The sequence below is a fragment of the Odontesthes bonariensis genome, chromosome 8, assembly GCF_027942865.1.
Source record: "Odontesthes bonariensis isolate fOdoBon6 chromosome 8, fOdoBon6.hap1, whole genome shotgun sequence".
Lineage (NCBI taxonomy): Eukaryota > Metazoa > Chordata > Actinopteri > Atheriniformes > Atherinopsidae > Odontesthes > Odontesthes bonariensis.
In genome coordinates, this window is record NC_134513.1 from 1,189,752 (window position 1) to 1,213,424 (window position 23,673).

Genomic DNA, 23,673 nt, shown 5'->3' on the forward strand with positions numbered 1-23,673 from the left:
TTTAAGTTTTAAGTTTAAGACAGATTTCTGTTTAAGAAAGATATTCATTTTATTCAGTTTATTTTGTTATTTTGTAATAAAGTACATTTCTGGTGAAACATTTGTTTTCCATGTGTTTATATCACTCAAAAATACGCATTTAATTCAATTCAGGTTCGAGTCAAATAGTTAAAAAATCATTTCACTTACAAAAAAAATCACCAGGCCAGGAAGGCTGCTCCTGCCAAGGAGGTGTCCCTTATTTTGTTTTTTCAAGGGGTTGGCAACCCCAGTCAGAACTGTATGCTGGGCCGCATGGAAGCTGGTTCTGGGCCGCAGGCGGGCCGCGGACCACCCTTTGGTGGATCCTGTTTTACAGTCAGGATGGCCGAGCGGTCTAAGGCGCTGCGTTCAGGTCGCAGTCTCCTCTGGAGGCGTGGGTTCAAATCCCACTTCTGACAACAAGCTTTTTTTTCTTTACACTCTTTGAGACAACAAATCATGGAACTCAACTGTCTGCTATTTATTCTCCTTCCTCTCAGCCGAAAAGAAAGGTGCATTTCTTATTAGATGTATGGAGTGCGCATGCGTGTGGATATGTTTTGTGTTCATAATGTTTAATAATATTCCAGAGATCCATTCTTCTGAATGTTTGTGGAGGTGTAACACTCTGTTGAATTTGCACAGTCAGTATTTCCTGGCTCCGCCAGTGCTGCACAGTATATTTTATTACTTTTTATTTACTCTTAGAACACTTTTACTCACGATGGAAAATAAAGTAAAAGCCAATGAGTTAATAAACATGTCATTTACAGTAATTTACACCAGATCTGTGTCTGTCCATTTATATCATTTATATTGTTTTTAGATAGAGAAATGTCCCCTGCAGACACATGGACAGATGTTTATTCCGTCAGCTCAGGTAGGAAGATATGGCACATGCATGCACACTCCATACATCAAATAATCTCTTTCCTTCAATACTTTGTGAGTGACTCAACATTACAAGTTGAATCCACTTTGACTTCTCCTACAGATGAACTAAAGTGTGAACAGGAACAGAAGGTATCAGGAACGCTTTTAATGCTCAGATGAGTTCTGGACAGACTTCAGGATTTAACAGACTGAATATAATTGTTACTGGATGCCACTCATAACAAGAAGCAACAGGAATGAGCTCATAAGAGAAAATCTGCTCCTAATGTGAGTCTGCTGGCTGAAGTCTGCTGGTGTGACTAATGCAACACGAGGGTTGTTCCATCATCTCCGGCCTACCCTTCCCCCCTTCTTTTCTTTTGTTAAGCGACCTTGGGTACCTTGAAAGGCGCTATATAAGTCCAAGTTATTATTATTATTATTATTATTATTATTATTATTCAGGCTGAATTCACAGATTTTGCTCAGCTTGTGTCAAATAAAGCAGCACAATTACCTGCAATAAGGCAGTGTAGACAGAGGTCTTTGCTGCCCCCTGGTGGATTGAGTTGGTACAGGACAGGGCACACGCATGCGCACTCCATACATCTAATAAGAAATGCACCTTTCTTTCGGCTGAGAGGAAGGAGAATAAATAGCAGACAGTTGGGTTCCATGATTTGTTGTCTCAAAGAGTGTAAAGAAAAAAAAGTTCCTTGTCAGAAGTGGGATTCGAACCCACGCCTCCATAGGAGACTGCGACCTGAACGCAGCGCCTTAGACCGCTCGGCCATCCTGACTGTAAAACAGGATCCACCAAAGGGTGGTCCGAGGCCCGCCTGCGGCCCAGAACCAGCTTCCATGCGGCCCAGCATACAGTTCTGACAGAATAAATGAATAAATATATAAAAATCAGAAGCCTTCAGACATTTCTACAGTAGCACGGGCTGTGAATGCTGTTACCTGGCAACATTTAACCCATAATGCACCACGTTGTTGTCTTTGAGGTCGACTCATCTGACTAAATCCAGGAGAAGAAAATAATAAACTTGGGTTATTTATCAAAAACAAACATTTGTTTTCTACTAAATATTGATTTGTTCCAGTTTTACTTCCTGGTCAAAGACTATTTCTGGCCCCGTTCATTTTCTACATAAAAACTACAGAAAGATGCTGATGTTAAAAGTGTGTTTGCACAACAAATGTTATGGCACTTTCATTCATATGGCAGCACATTTAAAATAAAGCTAAATGCTAAAAGCTATACGCTACTTTTGGATTCATTTTTGGATTCTGCGTACAAATGCGATTAATCATGATTAATCAGGGAAATCATGTGATTAATTAGATTAAACATTTTAATCATTGCCCAGCCCTAATTATGTCATAAGATAATTGATATTTATTATAATATGTCTTTGTGGCCCTGTGATGGACTGGAGAACCCACCTCAGGCTTCAGCAGGTAAAGAAAACAGATCCCACCAGGCTACGAGATCTCTTCTTCCAGGTGGTCCTGGTCAAAACAGAGAGTTTCACAATAAGAGAAGAGAAAATCAATAGTTAATACAACAGAAAATGGCCCCTGAGGGGAGGAATTCAACCAGTAAACAAATTAATGCAACATATATTTCTTAAAAGATTACAACAGGGAAAGGGTTTCCTTCGGGGCTGTTTGTAAAAGACTCTTAAAGAGGGGATTGGCTGTCACATGATGTCACATGATATATTTAGTATGGATGGCTTGTTGCTGCACAAGCTACAGGGAACTGGAATTTAATTTATTTACCAGGCAGGGAAACAGATTTCAGTGGAAAACGTACAAAGGTCGAGCTTATACATATTAAAATGGCAACATGATTAATTTACCCTGTCCTTTCTTTAAGGAGTCTTCAGGAATAGTTCTCCAGGCTTCTTGAAGGACATCCCAAAGCTCTTCTTTGGATGTGGGCTGCCTTTTGTTCCGTTCTCTGCCAACATGATCCCACACTGCTTCAGTAATGTTGAGCTCCGGGCTCTGGGGAGGATTCATCCCTCCATCAGACCTGCTGCCGCTGATTTTCAGCCCACTTCTTGTGTCCTTTGGCACAGCTCAGCCTTTTCTCCCTGTTTCCCTTCCTTAAGAACGGCTTCCTGACAGCCACCCTTCCATGGAGCCCATTTCTGATGAGGCTTGGGCCAACAGCAGATGGATCAGCTGAAGCTCCAGATGCATCTCTCAGCTCCTGTGTCAGGTCTTTGCTGGATGTTTTCCTCTTTCTTAAGGACATCACTTTCAGATCCTGTTCATCTGCTGGAGATAGTTCTTTAGGCCTGACACTTCTTCTTCTGTCCTCCACTTGTCCAGTTTCCTCAAATGTTTTAAGGACACACTGCACACCATGCTGAGATATGCCAAGTTTTCAGCTAACAGCTCTTTGGGAATCACCTTGTTGCTGCAGAAATCCTGTTTTCTGTCTGTCACACTGTGTTATCTTTGCTGTTTTTCACAGATGCAGCTAAAGAAATGGGAACAAATGATGTGTCTCTGTGACAGGCTGCTGGGAACAAAGTGCCTAAAGATCCAGTTTAAAATGGCTTCATTGCTAAGTTGGACACAACACTGGTTCATCCCTTGAGTTAGGACCCTTTTTCCTGCCTGAATGGTTCATAGCTCAGAGTTAAGTGGCTTAATGAATAAAAAACTGGACTGAAAATGAGGAAAAAAGCTTTATATAACTCCAATGAGTGCCCAGTGTTGGATGTGTACAATGAACCTGCTAAATTAAATTATTTTTTAATATTGTGTTTTGTTTTCCTCCAAATTAACCAACAGGACTCATTGTGATATTTTTTCTAAATTTTACCTTCAAAAAGGAGAGAATAAAATCCAAGATAGCAAAAATAAAGAAGAGAAACTTCCTTTGAAATACAGGAGAACTTGTTCTGGATTTAAAATCGTCCATAAAAGGTGCCCTTTGTGGGTCTTTCTAACCTAAAATTCAAAGACCGATATCATTAATTTAATTATTTAAACTGCATGTATTTATGAAGCACGTCTCTGTGTGCGCGTTTGTAAAATGTTTCCTGCTGCTTGCCGTAGTTGAATGTAAACACGGAAGTTGTGTGACGTCAGTTCCCGTTCCCATGAGTGTTAAAACCGGCTATCTGTGACTGCAATTACTTTAAACAGTACATTCAAGACACCTTTCAGTTTGGTTGTGGCGCTAAATCAACGTTAATGTGTCCATGAGAGAAAAAAAAAGAAAAGATATTTGACGACTGAACCCGCCCGCGAAACATGATATATATCAACTGTTAGCTAGCTGTTGTTAGCTTAGCGGTTTTTGAGCTAGCTGTTGTTAGCTTAGCGGTTTTTGAGTTATGGATCGTGAAAAAGAGAAAACGTTCCAGTTTGTGATCGTGGGAGGTGGCATAGCGGGGGTGACATGTGTGGAACAGGTGAAAATGAATCGCTGACATGCAATAAGTCAACTGTGCACGCGTAAAATCAGCGTTCAGGCTCCATTACTGCGCCACAGTGAATGCTGTGCGGCTGCTAAACCTGAATGGTCATGTGTTCTCCCGCAGTTATCGTCCCAGATTCCGTCAGCAGACGTGGCTCTGATCACAGCAGGTCCCCACATCAAGGCAGTGACCAACTATAAACAGGTTAGAGTTAGAATGGTGACCATGGGGGTGTTTTTTTTTTGCATCCACACCCAGGGCCAGGCATAAGAAAAAATAATGATATTTTATATTATAATAATATATTTATTCTCGACAGGCAAAATATATATTTTTTTTCTTATGCCTGGCCCTAATACTCTTCCGTAACTTTCCTCCATGTGAAGGTGTCCAAAATCCTGGAGGAGTTTGATGTGGAGGAGCAACCGTCCAGTGTCCTGGAGGAGAAATTTCCCAACGTCACTGTGATCCATTCAGCTGTGAAATCACTTCACACACAGTCACATGTGAGGAGCCCATTAACAGCACTCCTTACACTCAAATGGTCTCAGTTTATATTGAAATGCAGCATTCTTAATCGGATATGTACTGATTATAATGATAAAACAGTGATTCCCTTCTGTCACTGTGTTTAACAGCTATGATCTGTCCAATACTGCCACCTTGTGGACACGTGGTTCCAGCGCATGTTGAAAAAGTTTAGTGTCACAGAACTGAGACTGATTGCTGCTTCCCACGTGTTCTTCTCTGTCGTTCAGGCTGTGGAAACCACAGATGGACGCGTTTTTGGCTATGAAAAGCTGTGTATCTGCAGCGGTGGGAGACCGAAGCTTCTCACCCAGGACAACCCTCATGTGCTGGGGATACGGGACACAGACAGTGCCCAGGTACAGCTTGGTGCTGCATTTCCTTGTTATGTCTTCTGCTCCCTCCCCTCCTGTGAGTGTCGTAGACCTTGCTTTTCACCACGCAAACATAGCAGAGTGTCTTTACGTGCACGTGGATCAGCAGCAGCGACACACAGAGCCAGACTATCATGATAAACACGACCGCCAGTGAAAGAAAATTCCTGCTCCAGTCATAACAGTTGAAAACTGAAAACACGACCTTGTGGTTGAAGGTTATAAAACATGTGGCTGCTCACCACAACACTCTCCGTTTGTGTTTCAGGAGTTCCAGAAGCGCTTATCCAAAGCAAAGAGGATTGTTGTTGTTGGAAATGGAGGGATCGCCTTGGAGTTGGTGTAAGTCTGAAGTTCCAGTCTAAAAACAAAGTGTTTTATATGTAGGAAACCTGCTTTCTTTCTAACATCCAACAGAATCTTTTACACATATATTTGCTCGTTAATTTAAATCTTTACTTCTTAAACACTAGAAATGGTTTTCAGTGTGTTTACTGACCAACTTAACTGTGTTTAGAAATGATAAATAAATTGAAAATCTGATGCAGCAACACTTATAAAACATCCTGTTCCACCAGCTTCCTTTAATGGAACTGAGGACGCTGATTGTTGCAGTTTTTCAGAGGAATCTGGGTCCATTCCTGCTGAATCCCAGATTCCAGCTGCTCAGCAGTCTCTGGTTGTTGTTGCCTGGTTCTCCTCTTCATGATGCTCCAACATCTTCAGCAGCAGACAGATGTGGGCAGATGTGGGCAGATGTGGGCTGCAGGCAGCTGAGAACAGCCTGGATGCTCTTTCTCAGCAGTTTTTCCCAGAAGCAGCTGAAAGGTGGACTCATCTGCCCACAGAACACGTGTCCACTGTCTTTCTGTCCATCTGAGACGAGCTGGTGTCCAGAGAACTGGGCCGTGTTCCAGAAACCCAAAGAAAACTCCAGAAACTCAAAGAAAACTACAAGAAAACTCCAAGAAAACTCCAGAAAATTTAAAGAAAACTCCAGAAACTCAAAGAAAACTCCAGAAAACTCCAGAAACTCAAAGAAAACTCCAGAAAACTCAAAGAAAACTCCAGAAACTCAAAGAAAACTCAAAGAAAACTCAAAGAAAACTCCAGAAAACTCAAAGAAAACTCCAGAAACTCCAAGAAAACTCCAGAAAACTCAAAGAAAACTCCAGAAACTCAAAGAAAACTCAAAGAAAACTCAAAGAAAACTCCAGAAAACTCAAAGAAAACTCCAGAAACTCCAAGAAAACTCCAGAAAACCCCAGAAACTCCAGAAAACTCAAAGAAAACTCAAAGAAAACTCAAAGAAAACTCAAAGAAAACTCCAGAAAACTCAAAGAAAACCCCAGAAACTCAAAGAAAACTCCAGAAAACTCAAAGAAAACTCCAGAAAACTCAAAGAAAACTCCAGAAACTCAAAGAAAACTCCAGAAAACTAAAAGAAAACTCCAGAAACTCAAAGAAAACTCCAGAAAACTAAAAGAAAACTCCAGAAACTCAAAGAAAACTCCAGAAAACTCAAAGAAAACTCCAGAAACTCCAAGAAAACTCCAGAAACTCCAAGAAAACTCCAGAAAACCCCAGAAACTCCAAGAAAACTCCAGAAAACCCCAGAAACTCCAGAAAACTCAAAGAAAACTCAAAGAAAACTCCAGAAAACTCCAGAAAACTCCAAGAAAACTCCAAGAAAACTCCAGAAAACTCCAAGAAAACTCCAGAAAACTTAAAGAAAACTCAAAGAAAACTCCAGAAAACTCAAAGAAAACTCCAGAAACTCCAAGAAAACTCCAGAAAATTCAAAGAAAACTCCAGAAAACTCCAAGAAAACTCCAGAAAACCCCAGAAACTCCAGAAAACTCAAAGAAAACTCCAGAAACTCCAAGAAAACTCCAGAAAACTCAAAGAAAACCCCAGAAACTCCAAGAAAACTCCAGAAAACTCAAAGAAAACCCCAGAAACTCCAAGAAAACTCCAGAAAACTCAAAGAAAACTCCAGAAACTCCAAGAAAACTCCAGAAAACCCCAGAAACTCCAGAAAACTCAAAGAAAACTCAAAGAAAACTCAAAGAAAACTCCAGAAAACTCCAAGAAAACTCCAAGAAAACTCCAGAAAACTCCAAGAAAACTCCAGAAAACTTAAAGAAAACTCAAAGAAAACTCCAGAAAACTCAAAGAAAACTCCAGAAACTCCAAGAAAACTCCAGAAAATTCAAAGAAAACTCCAGAAAACTCAAAGAAAACTCAAAGAAAACTCCAGAAAACTCAAAGAAAACTCCAGAAACTCCAAGAAAACTCCAGAAAACCCCAGAAGCACTGTCTTTCTGTCCATCTGAGATGAGCTGGTGTCCACAGAACTGGGCTTGCTGATCTTTTCCTGAACTTTTCCCGGTCTCTTCCTGAGAAACATTTGCTGAACTTATTGAGGATTCTCTGATGGAGTTTGGCCCAAAGCGTCCTTGCTGGAGAGGCTGAACCTTTGGTGGAACGCTGTTCCTGTAGATTCTGGAAACTTTTCTCTTTTTTCCAATTTATTTGCGAGTAGTTATTTGGTTTCTGATTCTGGATCTGTTCATATATCCCGATAACAAACGGATGTGCTGTATTTTTTTTGGTTTTAATGAACATGTTCTTTCAGGTACGAGGTGGAGGGCTGTGAGGTGATCTGGGCCGTGAAGGACAAGGCCATAGGAAACACCTTCTTTGATCCCGGAGCGGCACAGTTCCTCGTCCCGTCGCTCCAGGCCAACAAACCGGAGGTGGCCGCCCCCTGTAAGAGGCCTCGCTTCACCACGGAGGAACCAGCACCTGGAGCCCCACAGACCTTCACAGCAGGTCCGAATCTGAACACTCGGTCGGGAGATTTCTGTTTCCAAAACCAGCCACTTAAAATACTTCTGACACTCGCAGAACCAAATTTACGAGGACGCAGTTCTGCTCCCACCGAGGCCGGCAGCGCTCTTGGTCCAGACTGGCATCGAGGAATGGTTCTCCGAGGCACGGAGCAGGTCGGTGCACGTTTTTTACCCTGAGCGCATGAGAAGTCTGCAGCTGTGGGCAACGTGGGCGACCGCATTTTCCATTCTACTTTAGAATGAAATAGAGAGACTGTATAATAAAAATAAAATACTAAAAAAACTGAAAACTCAAAAAAACTCCAGAAAACCAAAATAAAACTCCAGAAAACCAAAATAAAACTCCAGAAAACTCAAAGAAAACTCCAGAAAACTAAAAGAAAACTCCAGAAAACTAAAATAAAACTCCAGAAAACTCAAAGAAAACTCCAGAAAACTAAAAGAAAACTCCAGAAAACTAAAATAAAACTCCAGAAAACTCAAAGAAAACTCCAGAAAACTCAAAGAAAACTCCAGAAAACTAAAAGAAAACTCCAGAAAACTCAAAGAAAACTCCAGAAAACTAAAAGAAAACTCCAGAAAACTAAAATAAAACTCCAGAAAACTCCAGAAAACTGAAAAAATACTCAAAGAAAACTCCATAACCCACATAAAAATGTAGACTGATCCCAGGCCACAACACAAGCTGCTTCCAGTCCAAATAAACTGTATTTCATCCCTAAAATGAACACAGACCCATTTACCTTCGTGTAACTAACTGGGTTATGTGACTAATGTAAAAAAATAACATAAATCTGTGCAGCCGTCTCCGTGAATGTGTTTACGTCACGTGACTCCGGTTGATTGACGGCTGAACGGACGGCGTTAATGGGAAAAGCAAAGGTAATAATGTGGAGTCATCATGGTGAAAGAGCAAAGAAGCCATCAGGCGCCCAGTTTAGAAAGAGAAGAAGAGGAGAAACTGGCAGAAGATAAAGGGATGCAGATCTCTATCAGTGACCTGAGGGACGTAGGCTAAAGGCTATCTGTTAGCATCTTGCTAACATGTTGCTATTAGCCACGACTGTGTTTGATTTTTAGTTTTGCTGAACTAGAATTAGAATCATGCATCGTGTCATGCAGCTAATTTCACCCAAAGGCAACCTGGTCCAGGGATGGTTCGCCCAGGGCCTAAATCTGCACTGGAAAAAATGCCCTTCCAAAAATAAGTAAAAAAACAACAAATAAAAGACGTTTTTGCTTGAAATAAGCAAAAAAATCTGCCAATGGAACTAGTGAAAATCGGCTTGTCAAGATTTCTTGAAATAAGATGTGATATTTAGGACTTTTGAGATAAAAGTGATCTTGAAATTAGCTTAAAAACCTCATGAAATGTAAAAAAAAAGCTTGTTTCATATGAAATGTGACTCAAAACAATTTGTTTTCAAGACTTTTTCATTTAACAAGATATTCCAGATGTATTGTATTAAAACAAGTCCCTATATCTGGCTGAAATGGTGCTTGTTAGGCAGTTGGGTCTGATATTAAGTGTAATGAGATACTCAATGAGACAAATATACTTGGTAAGATTTAGATTTTTTCCAGTGTAGGCAGGACCGCCGCCAACGCAAACAACCAGCTGCTGACGCTGCCGCTCTCCTCCTCTTTCCAGGCGTCCCGCAGAGTCTCGGTGGAATACCAGTGTGAGGTGGAAAGGATCTTCACCTCCGAGGAGCGAACACTAAAACCCGAGAGCGGTGAGAACTTTGGAGTTCTAGCCGTCTCCTCTCTGTGCCCGCTGCTCTTGTTCATCCCCGCTTTCCTTCTCTCTCAGCTGGATCCTGGCCGGTTTACGTCCAGCTCACCAACGGAAAGACTTTCGGCTGCGATGTGGTGGTCAGCGCCACCGGCGTCGTGCCGCACACGGGGCCTTTTCTCCACGGCAACGCTGTGAGTGTTTAGGGGAAACTGACCTCTGCTTCGACAAAGATGAGAAAGAACATCCAGGCTGTTATCAGAGAAAGATTTAAAGGGACAGTTCACCTCCTTAAAGGGACAGTTCGCCTCTTTAAAGGGACAGTTCTCCTCTTTAAAGGGACAGTTCGCCTCTTTAAAGGGACAGTTCGCCTCTTCTGGCATGAAGCTGTGTAACATCCCATATCAGCAGCATCATTTCTGAACATCTTCTTACCCCCTGCTGCGTCCTGTGAGCAGAGTTCCAGCCTCGTTTTGGTGCTGATGAAGGTGGTCCGGCTAGTTGGCTGGGGTTTAAAAAATAAAGCGTCTTTCTTCTCAGAACAATATGCGTTCAACAGAGTAATACATTTGCATCACAAAATGGTTCTCCAGGAAAAGTCAGACCTTTTCTTTTGTTCCTTTCGTTTCCTTTCCTTTCTTTCCCTTTCCTTTAGTTTCGTTTCCTTTTGTTTTGTTTCGTTTCCTTCTTTCCTTTCCTTTCCTTTCCCTTTGTTTCCTTTCCTTGTCTTTTGTTTCCTTTCCTTTCTTTCCTTTCCTTTCCTTGTCTTTCCTTTCCTTTCCTTGTCTTTCCTTTCCTTTCCTTTCCTTTCCTTTCCTTTCCTTTCCTTTCCCTTTGTTTCCTTTCCTTGTCTTTTGTTTCCTTTCCTTTCCTTTCCTTTCCCTGCTGTGCAGAGCGAGCAGCAAACAGCGTAACAGGCGCGGCTGTCGGCAGCAGGCAGTGATACGCAGGGAGAGAAAATAGGGCCAAGAGATTGTGAGGTCTGACTTTTTCCTGGAGAACCATTTTGTGATGCAAATGTATTACTCTGTTGAACGCATATTGTTCTGAGAAGAAAGACGCTTTATTTTTTAAACCCCAGCCAACTAGCCGGACTACCTTCATCAACACCAAAACGAGGCTGGAACTCTGCTCACAGGACGCAGCAGGGGGTAAGAAGATGTTCAGAAATGATGCTGCTGATATGGGATGTTACACAGCTTCATGTCAGAAGAGGCGAACTGTCCCTTTAAAGAGGAGAACTGTCCCTTTAAAGAGGAGAACTGTCCCTTTAAAGAGGCAAACTGTCCCTTTAAAGAGGCGAACTGTCCCTTTAAAGAGGAGAACTGTCCCTTTAAAGAGGCGAACTGTCCCTTTAAAGAGGCGAACTGTCCCTTTAAGGAGGCGAATTGTCCCTTTAAGGAGGCGAACTATCCCTTTAAAGAGGAGAACTGTCCCTTTAAGGAGGCGAACTGTCCCTTTAAGGAGGCGAACTATCCCTTTAATGAGGCGAACTGTCCCTTTAAGGAGGAGAACTGTCCCTTTAAGGAGGCGAACTGTCCCTTTAAGGAGGAGAACTGTCCCTTTAAGGAGGCGAACTGTCCCTTTAAGGAGGCGAACTGTCCCTTTAAGGAGGCGAACTGTCCCTTTAAGGAGGCGAACTGTCCCTTTAAAGAGGAGAACTGTCCCTTTAAGGAGGCGAACTGTCCCTTTAAGGAGGCGAACTGTCCCTTTAAGGAGGAGAACTGTCCCTTTAAGGAGGAGAACTGTCCCTTTAAGGAGGCGAACTGTCCCTTTAAGGAGAAGAACTGTCCCTTTAAGGAGGCGAACTGTCCCTTTAAGGAGGAGAACTGTCCCTTTAAGGAGGAGAACTGTCCCTTTAAGGAGGCCAACTGTCCCTTTAAAGAGGAGAACTGTCCCTTTAAAGAGGCGAACTGTCCCTCTAAGCCAATAAAGAGCAGAGCAGCTGCATCCACGTTCATCTGGAACATCACTTAGTTTTTGTGTAATCATACTTTATTCACTCTCTGCTCAGTTTGCGTTGGCAGAGGACGGCGGCCTGCGGGTCGATGACCACATGATGACATCAGAGCCGGACGTGTACGCCGCAGGAGACGTGTGCAGTGCATCCTGGGAACGCAGTGCGCTGTGGCAGCAGGTAAAGGGACCAGAGGAGTTCTTTATCAGCTTATTTAGGCTGCGCGCTTCCACTCAGACGACACACTCCTGTGGCATTCGGGATATTTACCAGAAAGTCGAGACGAATAAGAAGTGAAGGTAAAGTGGGGTCGGCCGACAGGAGAGAGGTTATCGGGAGGCTCTTTAGGTGTTCGTGTTGGACACTTTAAACACTGAATTGACTGAATAATGAACTTTCATTAAATGTTTTAAACCGGTTTATTTATATTCACTTTGCTGAATATTGTTCAGTTCTGGATCTTATTTCGAGGCAAAGCTGACCCGTTCCTCTACATTTCTTTCTTTTATTTAATTCTTACCTGTTTTGAACTGGAAACTAGTCGTCTGATTGGATCGTTGAACGTGGGTGTGCATCTCCTTATAAGGCACCTGTCACTCATTTGCATGTGCAGAGCATTTTAATTTAAACGTGGGCTTCTTTCTGCATAGCTTTGCCTTCCACACTCAGCGGGGTCACATGGCACTGAAAGGATCGGATAATTGGCTAAATTACAATCAGACTGAGTTATTAAGTGCATGTAGACACCTTAATCTGACTAAGAACTGGATCGGATGGGATTCAGACCCCGAGATAACTGGGTTAAAGTCACTCTAAACCTGCTTGTAGACGCTGAAGCACGTGGTGAATCAGACTTTGCGTTCTGCGCATGCTCCAGATGTTTTCCCGGGGTCGTGACCGGGAAGTCAAAGGAGACGATATTCCTGTTGTTGTCGCCGTCAGAAAGAAACAAACAACGCGATGGAGAATGCTCCGTTGGGCATCGAGTTTGTGCAACAAGCAGCTCATCACAGAGCAAATGTAGAGGGACGTAGCTTCATCTGGCTCTGCGTTCTCCATCTTTCTCCAATGCCTGAGTTTGTTGTTGTTGTTGGTGGTGAAGAGGTCAACAGGAAGTGGCTCTATTAGCAACAGCTGGAATGGGTACAGCGCCACCTATCATACCGGGGTATGACACGCTTTGTGCCTCTGATCCCATTCATTCACCGCCACATATCCAAGGAGAATTACCCTCGCTCAGCTCATTCTGACTGTAATTTAGCCAATAATCTGATCCTTTCAGAGCCATGTGACCCCAACTGAGTGACCTGGCATGTAAACGCTGAGCCGGCTGTAAATGAGTTTGTTAAGGATATGTGGATATCGCCTGTGCATGTGGAACGTTGAACGTTGAACGTTGAATGTTCAGCTCGAGCAGAAGACTCTATAGAAGCTAAAGGAAAAGCATTGTGTGTTTTGTGCGCAGATGCGTTTGTGGACGCAGGCCCGTCAGATGGGCTGGTACGCAGGCCGCTGCATGGCAGCTCATCTCCTCTCAGAAACAATCGAGTTGGACTTCTGCTTCGAGCTCTTCTCACATATTACCAAATTCTTCAACTACAAGGTGAGCAGACTGTCGGTTTAAATCAGTGGTTCCCCAACTTTTTGTGCTTCATTAAAGCAGCAACACATTCATTTAAACCAGACGGGTCACAAAATTAAAAATGAGGCAAAGGAAACTCAGCAGAGATGCAAGGAAGCTGCATTGTTCATGGTCCTAAACTACAAATTATTAATGCAACATTTCAGCAATCAAGTTAAGTTAAGTTAGCATTAGCTCACTAGGAGTTAAGTTAGCATTAGCTCACTAGGAGTTAAGTTAGCATTAGCTCACTAGGAGTTAAGTTAGCATTAGCTCACTAGGAGTTAAGTTAGCATTTGCTCATTTGGAGTTTAGTTAGCATTTGCTCACTAGGAGTTAAGTTAGCATTAGCTCAATAGGAGTTAAGTTAGCATTTGCTCATTAGGAGTTAAGTTAGCATTAGCTCACTAGGAGTTAAGTTAGCATTAGCTCACTAGGAGTTAAGTTAGCATTTGCTCATTTGGAGTTTAGTTAGCATTTGCTCACGAGGAGTTAAGTTAGCATTAGCTCACTAGGAGTTAAGTTAGCATTTGCTCATTAGGAGTTAAGTTAGCATTTGCTCATTAGGAGTTAAGTTAGCATTAGCTCACTAGGAGTTAAGTTAGCATTTGCTCATTAGGAGTTAAGTTAGCATTTGCTCACTAGAAGTTAAGTTAGCATTTGCTCATTAGGAGTTAAGTTAGCTTTAGCTCACTAGCAGTTAAGGTAGCATTAGCTAACTAGCAGTTAAGTTAGCATTAGCTCACTAGGAGTTAAGTTAGCATTAGCTCACTAGGAGTTAAGTTAGCATTAGCACCAGAAAGCGCTCCATTTTCCCACTTTCTCTGTTTTAATGTTGTCCTTCAGCCTTTGATGTGTCAGTCTCATAATTTCCACCTTGTTTTTTTTTAAATAATGTTCTTTAGGTATAGAGTCTGCCTCTGTATTATGAAATGAGTGCATACTGAGTACTGATATGGTAAATTACAAAATAATTATTTTTGTGTAGTTGTATATTGCAATAATAATAAAATAAACCCAGCAGAGCTCTGAGATCCAAGGACTCAGGTCAGCTGGTCCAGTCCAGAGTCCAGACTAAACATGGAGAAGCAGCATTTAGCTGTTATGCTGCAAACAAGTGGAACAAACTGCCAGTGGAGATTAAACTTTCACCAAATGGAGACATTTTTAAATCCAGGTTAAAGACATTTCTGTTCTCATGTGTCTATGCATGAAATCTGCACGATATCTTTGAACTTATCTGGACTGTTGCTGGTTTTTAAATTCATTTAAATGATTTTATTTGTTTCTCTTTATATTCTTTTATGTATTTTTAATGCTTCTTCCACTCCCTGCTGCAATGCTTTTATTTTATGTAAAGCACTTTGAATTGTTTGTACATGAAATGTGCTATACAAATAAATTTGATTTGATTTTGATTTTGATAATAACGTGTGGTTGTCACAAAATCCCACGGCACACAGTTTGGGAACCACTGGTTTAAATAATAAGTGTTAATCATCTACTTTGTGCATAACAGCCGTTAAAATGCATCAAGGTCGTTTCCCTGTTGGCTCCGCAGGTGGTGCTTCTGGGGAAGTTTAATGCTCAGGGGCTGGGGTCCGACCATGAGCTGCTGGTACGCTGCACCAAAGGCCGGGAGTATGTCAAGGTGACGCTAACCAAAATAATCGTGCGCTGATTCGCTCTGTGTGGGCACATCTGCTGGGTCTGTTTATTACTGGATGCACACCAGCATTAACAGAAGATTTAAAGCACATTCTCTATTTCCGCTAAACTTAACCCAACGATTCGAACCAGCAACCCTGTGCAGCCCCCTTCCTAACATGTAGAAAACAAAGAAGAAAAAAAATAGGCAAATCAAACTGTTTTGAGTGCCTTGGAGTGGTTGTTTTTGTCCCCTCCGAGCTCCTGTAGAAATTATGTGCAAAAATGAGAAGGAGCCGTTTCATCCGAAGGCGTAAATAGATTTCTCCGAGCTGTTGGAAACCTCGTTACGTGCATTAGATGAAAACAGCTGGAGGAGAGTGCTCTTTGCTTTTGTTTCCAGGTGGTCCTCAGCGGGGGGAGGATGGTGGGAGCCGTGCTGATCGGTGAAACCGACCTGGAAGAGACTTTTGAAAACCTGATTTTAAATCAGATGGATCTCACGCCGTACGGCGAGGAGCTGCTCAACCCCGACATCGACATAGAGGACTACTTCGACTGAGCGCCGGAGCCGCTGCTTTCTGAGGACTCTGATTAGAAAGTCACGCCTGAAGAAGTTAAACCAATTCTTGGTTCTTTTCAAAGCAAATGTCATTTTTTTAATTAAATTAAATTATTTTCAGTCTGACTCGTGTTGAATTGCAGCTTACATGATATGTTACAGTTACACGCTTCTCTCTTAGTTGTAGAATTACTGCAAATCTTTCAATGTATCATAAAGGTTAAGTATATAAAAAGAGACAGTGTTGTATTACAACCTGTAATTTAAATTGACGGGATTGTTCCTACACTAAAGAGGCTCAACTGGTGAAAGATAAAGTATCTTGGCTCGGTCACACTTCTGCAGCGCACCACCTCGCCACAGGCGTCCCCCAAGGTTCAGTACTGGGACCTCTTCTTTTTGCCATATACACCACCTCATTGGGCCAGATCCTCCCATCACATGGCTTCTCATACCAATACTATGCTGACGATACCCGGCTCTATCTGTCATTCCCACCTGACGACCACACGGTCTCAGCACCAAACTCAGACTGTCTCTCTGACATATCAACATGGATGAAAGCCCATCACCTCCAACTGAACCTCTCTAAAACTGAACTGCTCGTCTTCCCCGCCAAACCAACCGTACACCACAGCATCTGCATCCAAACTGAATCCCTATTTCTTGCTCCATCAAAGGTAGCTGGAAACTTGGGTGTCATGATTGATGACCGGCTGACCTTTAAAGATCATGTTGCCTCCGTTGCTCGATCGAGCCGCTTTGCATCGCTAAACATAAGAAAGATCAGGCCGTACCGAACCCAACACGCCACCCAGCTCCTGGTGCAGGCCATGCTCATCTCTCGCCTTGACTACTGCAACGCACTCCTAACTGGTCTCCTAACCGGTCTCCCAGCCTGTGCTGTGAAACCTCTGCAGATGGTCCAGAACGCGACGGCGCACTGGAAAAAATGCCCCTCCAAAAATAAGTAAAAAAACAACAAATAAAAGACGTTTCTGCTTGAAATAAGCAAAACAATCTGCCAATGGAACTAGTGAAAATCGGCTTGTCCAGATTTCTTGAAATAAGATGTGATATTTAGGACTTTTGAGTTAAAATCTTGAAATTAGCTTAAAAACCTCTTCAAATGAAAAAAAAGCTTGTTTCATATGATATGTGACTCAAAACAATTTGTTTTCAAGACTTTTTCATTTAACAAGATATTCCAGATGTATTGTCTTCAAACAAGTCCCTACATCTGGAAAAAAATCAAAGTCTTACCAAATATATTTGTCTAATTTCTAGTCAAAATATCTCATTACACTTAATATATAAGACACAGCTGCCTAACAAGTTCTATTTCAGCCAGATATGCACTGGAAAAAATGCCCCTCCAAAAATAAGTAAAAAAACAACAAATAAAAGACGTTTTTGCTTGAAATAAGCAAAAAAATCTGCCAATGGAACTAGTGAAAATCAGCTTGTCCAGATTTCTTGAAATAAAATGTGATATTTAGGACTTTTGAGTTAAAAGTGATCTTGAAATTAGCTTAAAAACATCTTCAAATGTAAAAAAAAAATCTTGTTTCATTTGATATGTGACTCAAAACAATTTGTTTTCAAGACATTTTCATTTAACAAGATATTCCAGATGTATTGTCTTCAAACAAGTCCCTATATCTGGCTGAAATGGTGCTTGTTAGGCAGTTGTGTCTTATATTAAGTGTAATGAAATATTTTGACTAAAAATGAGACAAATATACTTGGTAAGACTTTGATTTTTTCTCAAATGGCTACCCTTACCCCGCATCAAATTCAAATCCCTGATGTTAGCCTACAGAGTGCTTAATGGAACGGCTCCCATCTACGTGAATGCTCTCACAAAGGCTTACGTCACAACTCGGTCACTCCGGTTGTCACAGGATTGTCGTCTAGCAGGGCCTACACCACGCTGAAGACAATCCAGACTCTTTTCACGTGTCGTTCCACGATGGTGGAATGACCTGCCGAGCGCTACCAGAACAGGGGCGTCCCTGAATATCTTCAAGAGACCCAGCTGTTCAGAGAGCATCTCTACACAGTCACCTCTGACAGAGCCTGACTGGTGGTTTCCTTCTATGTAGCTTATTGTTATTGCTAGCTTTGATGTTAGCTGTAATGTTGTATATTTTTCATTTGTAAGTTGCTTTGGATAAAAGCGTCTGCTAAATGCATAAACATAAACGTGACAGTAAAGGAACTCCAAACGTGTGCCAGAAAGTAACAAATGTGAGACTAAAATGTAATGTTTGGCCCTGAAAAGCCCTATTCCACAGTGAAGCACGGTGGTGGCAGCATCATGCTCTGTGGGTGTTTTTCGTCCTCAGGAGCTGTGAAACAGATGGGAATTTAGGGGAAATAAATTATATTAAATGCAGGCATATTCCTGGGGGACACCCTCATCCAAAGAAAACAGATTGGGACAGAAGTCACTTTAAACATGATGGAGGAGGGACGTTTAAAGGTCTGGGAATGGACTCGATGCCCGATGATTCCCCGATGGTGGAACGATCTCCCGACTGATGTCAGGACAGCTGAGTCGCTGTTCATCTTTGTCTACAGGCTGCAAACCCATCTCTGCAGGAAACACTACCCTGATCCGCCCTCTGAGAACATCACCTGCTTCCTCCCAGCTTCTTACGCACTGATTTGCAGAGGTGGGTAGAAACGAGTTTACCTTACAAAGAGTGAGAAACAGCAGCTACATTATGTGTCTTCTGTGTCAACCAAAACAAACGCACATTTCAGCAGAAACTCAACATCTAACTTGATTGAATGCTTGTGTTAACAAATAAATCAGACGTTACTCAACAGTTACTCAGTACTTGAGTAGTTTTTTCACCGAGCACTTTTTTACTCTTACTCAAGTAATTATCTGGATGAATACTTTTTACTTTTACTTGAGTCATATTATTCTGAAGTATCCCTAACTTACCGCACTTACTCTAGCACTAGTTCTGCTCTTAGCTGTTTGGTTTTGGAAGGAAATGCACTTCTGATTTCTTGTGACCTGAAGTTCTTTTGCCTACCGATGTGGAATACACTTATTGTAAGTCGCTTTGGATAAAAGCGTCTGCAGAATGACCGTAATATAATGTAATGTGATGACGATAATGAAAGCTCAGACCTCAGTGTGACTGAGAATCTGTGGTATGACTTAAAGCCTGCTGGACAGTGGCTTAATAATGATAATATGGCATTTTGTGTTGAGCAAATGATAACAACCCACCAAGAAATGCACATGAGCTAATCGCACGTGGCTTCATCAGTCACATTACCCCTGAAATAACACTTTGGATCTCTGGTTCATGGGTCCCGTCACACAAAGAAGCCTTTTTATCAGACTCACATCATCCTGTCTGATCTTGTATTTTGCAGCACAAAGCACAAAGTGAATGACTGAAGCAGACCTGCTCCGGGTTTGTGTTAATCTGGGTCACAGACTTACCGACAGGAGACGTCGCTCTGCTGGCTGATAAAGGTTGACATGGCAACCAAGGCTTCTGCCCACTGAAATGGCTGAAAACATGCACACAAATAGGAAATGACAGAGTGATTGCAGGAGTAACGTGAGCAGGACATTATTCACAAGGCGAGTCAACAGTACCGTGTTTTTCAAGAGATGCTGGAGAGCGTCAGACAATTGGTGCAGCGAGACCTGGAGTGCGGTTGTACTCGGTCGGACTGTTACCAAGCAACCGAGCACGCAGATCAGGCGCTGTGGTGTAGATCTGATGGGCTTTTATGTGTTTTATTGCTGAGATGGGAATACACCAGAACATGCTGCACATCAGCTGGATTTATCTGAAAGCCCCCATAAAACGGCTCATTGTGCAGAGGCTTCGCAGTTTACATCGATAAGAGAAATCCAGATCCGCTGATGATGGCAACCTCTCTCTTCAGTTCACAACCACGCCATAAAAACGAGTTTAGATTCATGTTGAGGTCGGTTTATTTCACAGTTTTCATGTCTTGTTGGTATTTGGCTTTTTCCAGTTTACCTTTAACATCACAGACCAAAACATTTACTCATAAACGTTCTCATTGGTGGCAGACTCATCGGCAACAGGAAACAACTAACTCCAACCAGAACTCTACCAGAAGGTAATTAAACAAACAATAACAAACTAACATTTCCCTCAAAGTAAGTAAGAAAACACCAAATCATTGTTTTATTCTAAAAGACAGATAAACCAAAGTTAGACTAAATTACTTAAAGGAGACACAAAATGGTCAAAAAAGGGCACGAAGTTCACGTAGAGACATATTAATCTGCCACCAAACTGCCACAAAGAGATGCGTCATGATTAGGGTTTCGTCCCGTATTTAGAAATAAAAGCACCCGTCCCGTTCTGAGCTGAAAAGGGACGCACTTTCTCCCGTTTTACCGTGAGAGTCAGAAAATATTCAGTATCATGCCGATGGAAATGAATAACAAGGCGCTTTATATGAAAATGTACGGTTTTATCACTTTATTATGTTCCATACTGCTGTTTTTGCACTACCACAACCATAACTACGCTGCTAACTTAACTTATACATACCAACCACACTGCATATTTGTTTTTTATATACATTTTTATTGGCTCTTCTAGTTTTAGCTTAGTATATGTCTGTGTGAATGTTTACTTTGTATCGATATGTCCTGTCCTATCTGTTGTGCCTGTGCACTTTATATGTCACTGTGGGAGTGTGTGAAACGTCCTCTCGATTCCCTTGTATGTTTCGGCATGTGAAGGAATTGAAAATAAAGCAACTTTGACTAAACTTGTTCCCAGGCCCCGCCCTACTCTGTGACCAATGAGCTGACAGTATATTCACACACAAGTTTGACGACACAGAATGCACTCGTCCCATTGGTCGAGGAGGTACCGTTGCACGTGGAGAAGATAGCGGAGGACAGAAAGCAAACAGAAAGTTTTCTACAGATATGCACTATTACAGGATGAATGTTCTGCGTTCCATCTATTGTTTTATGTTCATTCATACAGTTTTAAGTTAAGCAGGACAGGTTTCTGTTTAAAAAAAGATACTTATTTTATTCAGTTAATTTTGTAGTTTTGTTTTAAAGGGAATTTCTGGATAATAATTGGTTTACAATGTGTTCATGTCACTCAAAAATATGCATCTAATTATGGCTGGGCAACGATTAAAATCTTTAATCTAATTAATCACATGATTTCCCTGATTAATCACGATTAATCTCATTTGTACGCAGAATCCAAAAATGAATCCAAAAGTAGCGTATAGCTTTTAGCATTTAGCTTTATTTTAAATGTGCTGCCATATGAATGAAAGTGCCATAACATTTGTTGTGCAAACACACTTTTAACATCAGCATCTTTCTGTAGTTTTTATGTAGAAGCCTCGCTCCACTGTCTGTTTCCTTGAATGACTTGCTGCTATCAGTTGTGTGTTTTGCCTTTAAGTGATATTTTAGACTGGAACTACTACGCTGAGAAGACAATTCAACTTGGCTGTAAATGCAGGAGTTTTTTTTTTAAACATTTATTCTGAAATACGTGCTTTTATGTTGAAACAAGTAAAACAGGAAGTAACGCCGGTTAGCTCCGTGAGCTTCACACCTGTAGCGGTGATGTTAGCTGCTAGTTTATCTTTATTTTATCACTCCATGCTTCGTGGTGTTTGCTGTAACTGTGTGAATGTGATGCATTCAACAGACTTTTAATATAATAAAACCTGCGTTAATGCGCGATAAAATATTTATCGGCGTTAAATAATAAACAAGTTAACGCGATAATAACGAGTTAACTCGCCCAGCCCTACATCTAATTCAACTCAGGTTCGAGTCAAATAGTTAAAAAATCGTTTCACTCACAAAAAAAGGCGCTAAAACAAATTGACCCTGAGGTGTCCCTTATTTATTTATCAGGGAGTTGGCAACCTTAGTCACGATTCAAATCATATCAAGATAAACAAGTGAAGTCATGGACATGATAACATTTTTTCCTGCGTTCAAAGTGTATTTGTTCTGTTGGGGGGGGGGGGGGGGGGGGGGCCTTCACAAGTCTGTGCCCAGGGACCTGTAGCTTCACATTCCGTCTCTGGTTAAAAGTCTCTATCATAGATATGTATAGAACCATAGATATGTATAGAATCACAGATATGTATAGAACCATAGATATGTATAGAATAATAGATATGTATAGAATCATAGATATGTATAGAATCATAGATATGTATAGAACCATAGATATGTATAGAATAATAGATATGTATAGAACCATAGATATGTATAGAATAATAGATATGTATAGAACCATAGATATGTATAGAACCATAGATATGTATAGAATCATAGATATGTATAGAATAATAGATATGTATAGAATAATAGATATGTATAGAATAATAGATATGTATAGAACCATAGATATGTATAGAATAATAGATATGTATAGAACCATAGATATGTATAGAATGATAGATATGTATAGAACCATAGATATGTATAGAATGATAGATATGTATAGAATCATAGATATGTATAGAACCATAGATATGTATAGAACCATAGATATGTATAGAACCATAGATATGTATAGAATGATAGATATGTATAGAATGATAGATATGTATAGAATCATAGATATGTATAGAACCATAGATATGTATAGAATGATAGATATGTATAAAATGATAGATATGTATAGAACCATAGATATGTATAGAATGGCTCGATGCGTTACGTCTGAGTTTAGAACGTCCGCACAAGTCGGCCATCTTACCACAGGGTGAGATGGCCGGGAGACAGTCAAACCTGAGGTAACCATAGTTACGCTAAGTGATCTGCTCTGACGCTATTACTCTGATTTTACACTATTTTACATACTAAAAGACCCTGTGTGATATTTTATTTATTCGGTCATCTGTGCAATAATTCCCGTCACTACTGTGCAATATCTTATCTATTTATGGTCAGACTGTGTGCATACAATGTGTAATTAACACAAGTGTAGTGCAATATGGGCAATAACTCAACCATAGTGCCATAACTTATTTTATTTCACTCTCTTTACTTTGTATATCTTGTATAGCCTATATTCTTTTTTACACTTTGTTTTAGATTATTCTATTTTAATGATATGTTATATTAATTATTCTATATTATACTGTATTTTAGATTTATAGAGATCCTATGTGTGTGTTTGGAGCTACTGGAGACTTGAATTTCCCTGAGGGAGTCATCCCAAGGGGTAAATAAAGTTGAGTCATGGGGCAAATAAACGTGAAATATTTACATTTTATTTCAAAAATAAATATGGACTTCGTCTGTAGTGTGATAATTAGCTTACTACTTTGATGTTTATAATAACCTAAACGTTCGAGAATTAAGCAAGTTATGTCTTGAATGTTTGAATGTTTCACCATCAACACAATGTTGTCGGCGAGAGAGCTGCCTGTGGTAAGATGGCCGCCATCTGCGGACGTTCCACTCTGTTGACCAGCAACGCGGACGAGACATCTAGCCATTCTATACACATCTATGATTCTATACATATCTATGGTTCTATACATATCTATGATTCTACACATATCTATGGTTCTATACATATCTATGATTCTATACATATCTATGATTCTATACATATCTATGGTTCTATACATATCTATGATTCTATACATATCTATGATTCTATACATATCTATGGTTCTATACATATCTATGATTCTATACATATCTATGGTTCTATACATATCTATGGTCTCTATGACTACGACGTCATCCTGAGTGCGCTTCACTTTACTACCTACAGGGCCCACAGAAGTTACACAAGGCTCATTCATACATTACGGATCAAATCAAATTAAATTTATTTGTATAGCACATTTCATGTACAAACAATTCAAAGTGCTTTACATAAAATAAAAGCATTGCAGCAGGGAGTGGAAGAAGCATTAAAAATACATTAAAGAATATAAAGCGAAACAAATAAAATCATTTAAATGAATTTAAAAACAAGCAACAGTCTAGAGAAGTTAAAAGATATTTCATGCATAGACACATGAGA

General features: G+C 40.8%; 1 protein-coding gene and 2 non-coding genes across 3 annotated transcripts; 2 read left to right on the forward strand and 1 right to left on the reverse strand.

The window, feature by feature from the left end:
• The first annotated feature begins 357 nt into the window (after positions 1-357).
• On the forward strand, positions 358-440 carry trnal-cag (transfer RNA leucine (anticodon CAG)). The gene has a single exon. It is a non-coding gene; the product is annotated as a tRNA-Leu (tRNA).
• Positions 441-1,611: 1,171 nt separating this feature from the next.
• On the reverse strand, positions 1,612-1,694 carry trnal-cag (transfer RNA leucine (anticodon CAG)). Its single transcript has one exon. It is a non-coding gene; the product is annotated as a tRNA-Leu (tRNA).
• A 2,289-nt stretch (positions 1,695-3,983) lies between these two features.
• Positions 3,984-15,740, forward strand: pyroxd1 (pyridine nucleotide-disulphide oxidoreductase domain 1). Its single transcript, XM_075471270.1, has 13 exons — positions 3,984-4,334; positions 4,464-4,544; positions 4,727-4,846; positions 5,099-5,227; positions 5,511-5,584; positions 7,881-8,077; positions 8,153-8,250; positions 9,749-9,833; positions 9,911-10,026; positions 11,847-11,969; positions 13,255-13,392; positions 14,972-15,061; positions 15,461-15,740. The coding sequence occupies exons 1-13, from the start codon at positions 4,257-4,259 to the stop codon at positions 15,617-15,619; spliced, it is 1,488 nt and encodes a 495-aa protein (XP_075327385.1). The 5' UTR covers positions 3,984-4,256; the 3' UTR covers positions 15,620-15,740.
• The last annotated feature ends 7,933 nt before the right edge of the window (positions 15,741-23,673 follow it).

Excerpts from the sequence above, each read along its gene's own strand:
- pyroxd1 (XM_075471270.1), top strand. The coding sequence starts at position 4,257 with ATGGATCGTGAAAAAGAGAAAACGTTCCAGTTTGTGATCGTGGGAGGT. Across the intron at positions 11,970-13,254 it reads GCAGTGCGCTGTGGCAGCAG|ATGCGTTTGTGGACGCAGGC; the intron begins GTAAAGGGACCA and ends TTTTGTGCGCAG. Across the intron at positions 15,062-15,460 it reads AAGGCCGGGAGTATGTCAAG|GTGGTCCTCAGCGGGGGGAG; the intron begins GTGACGCTAACC and ends TTTTGTTTCCAG.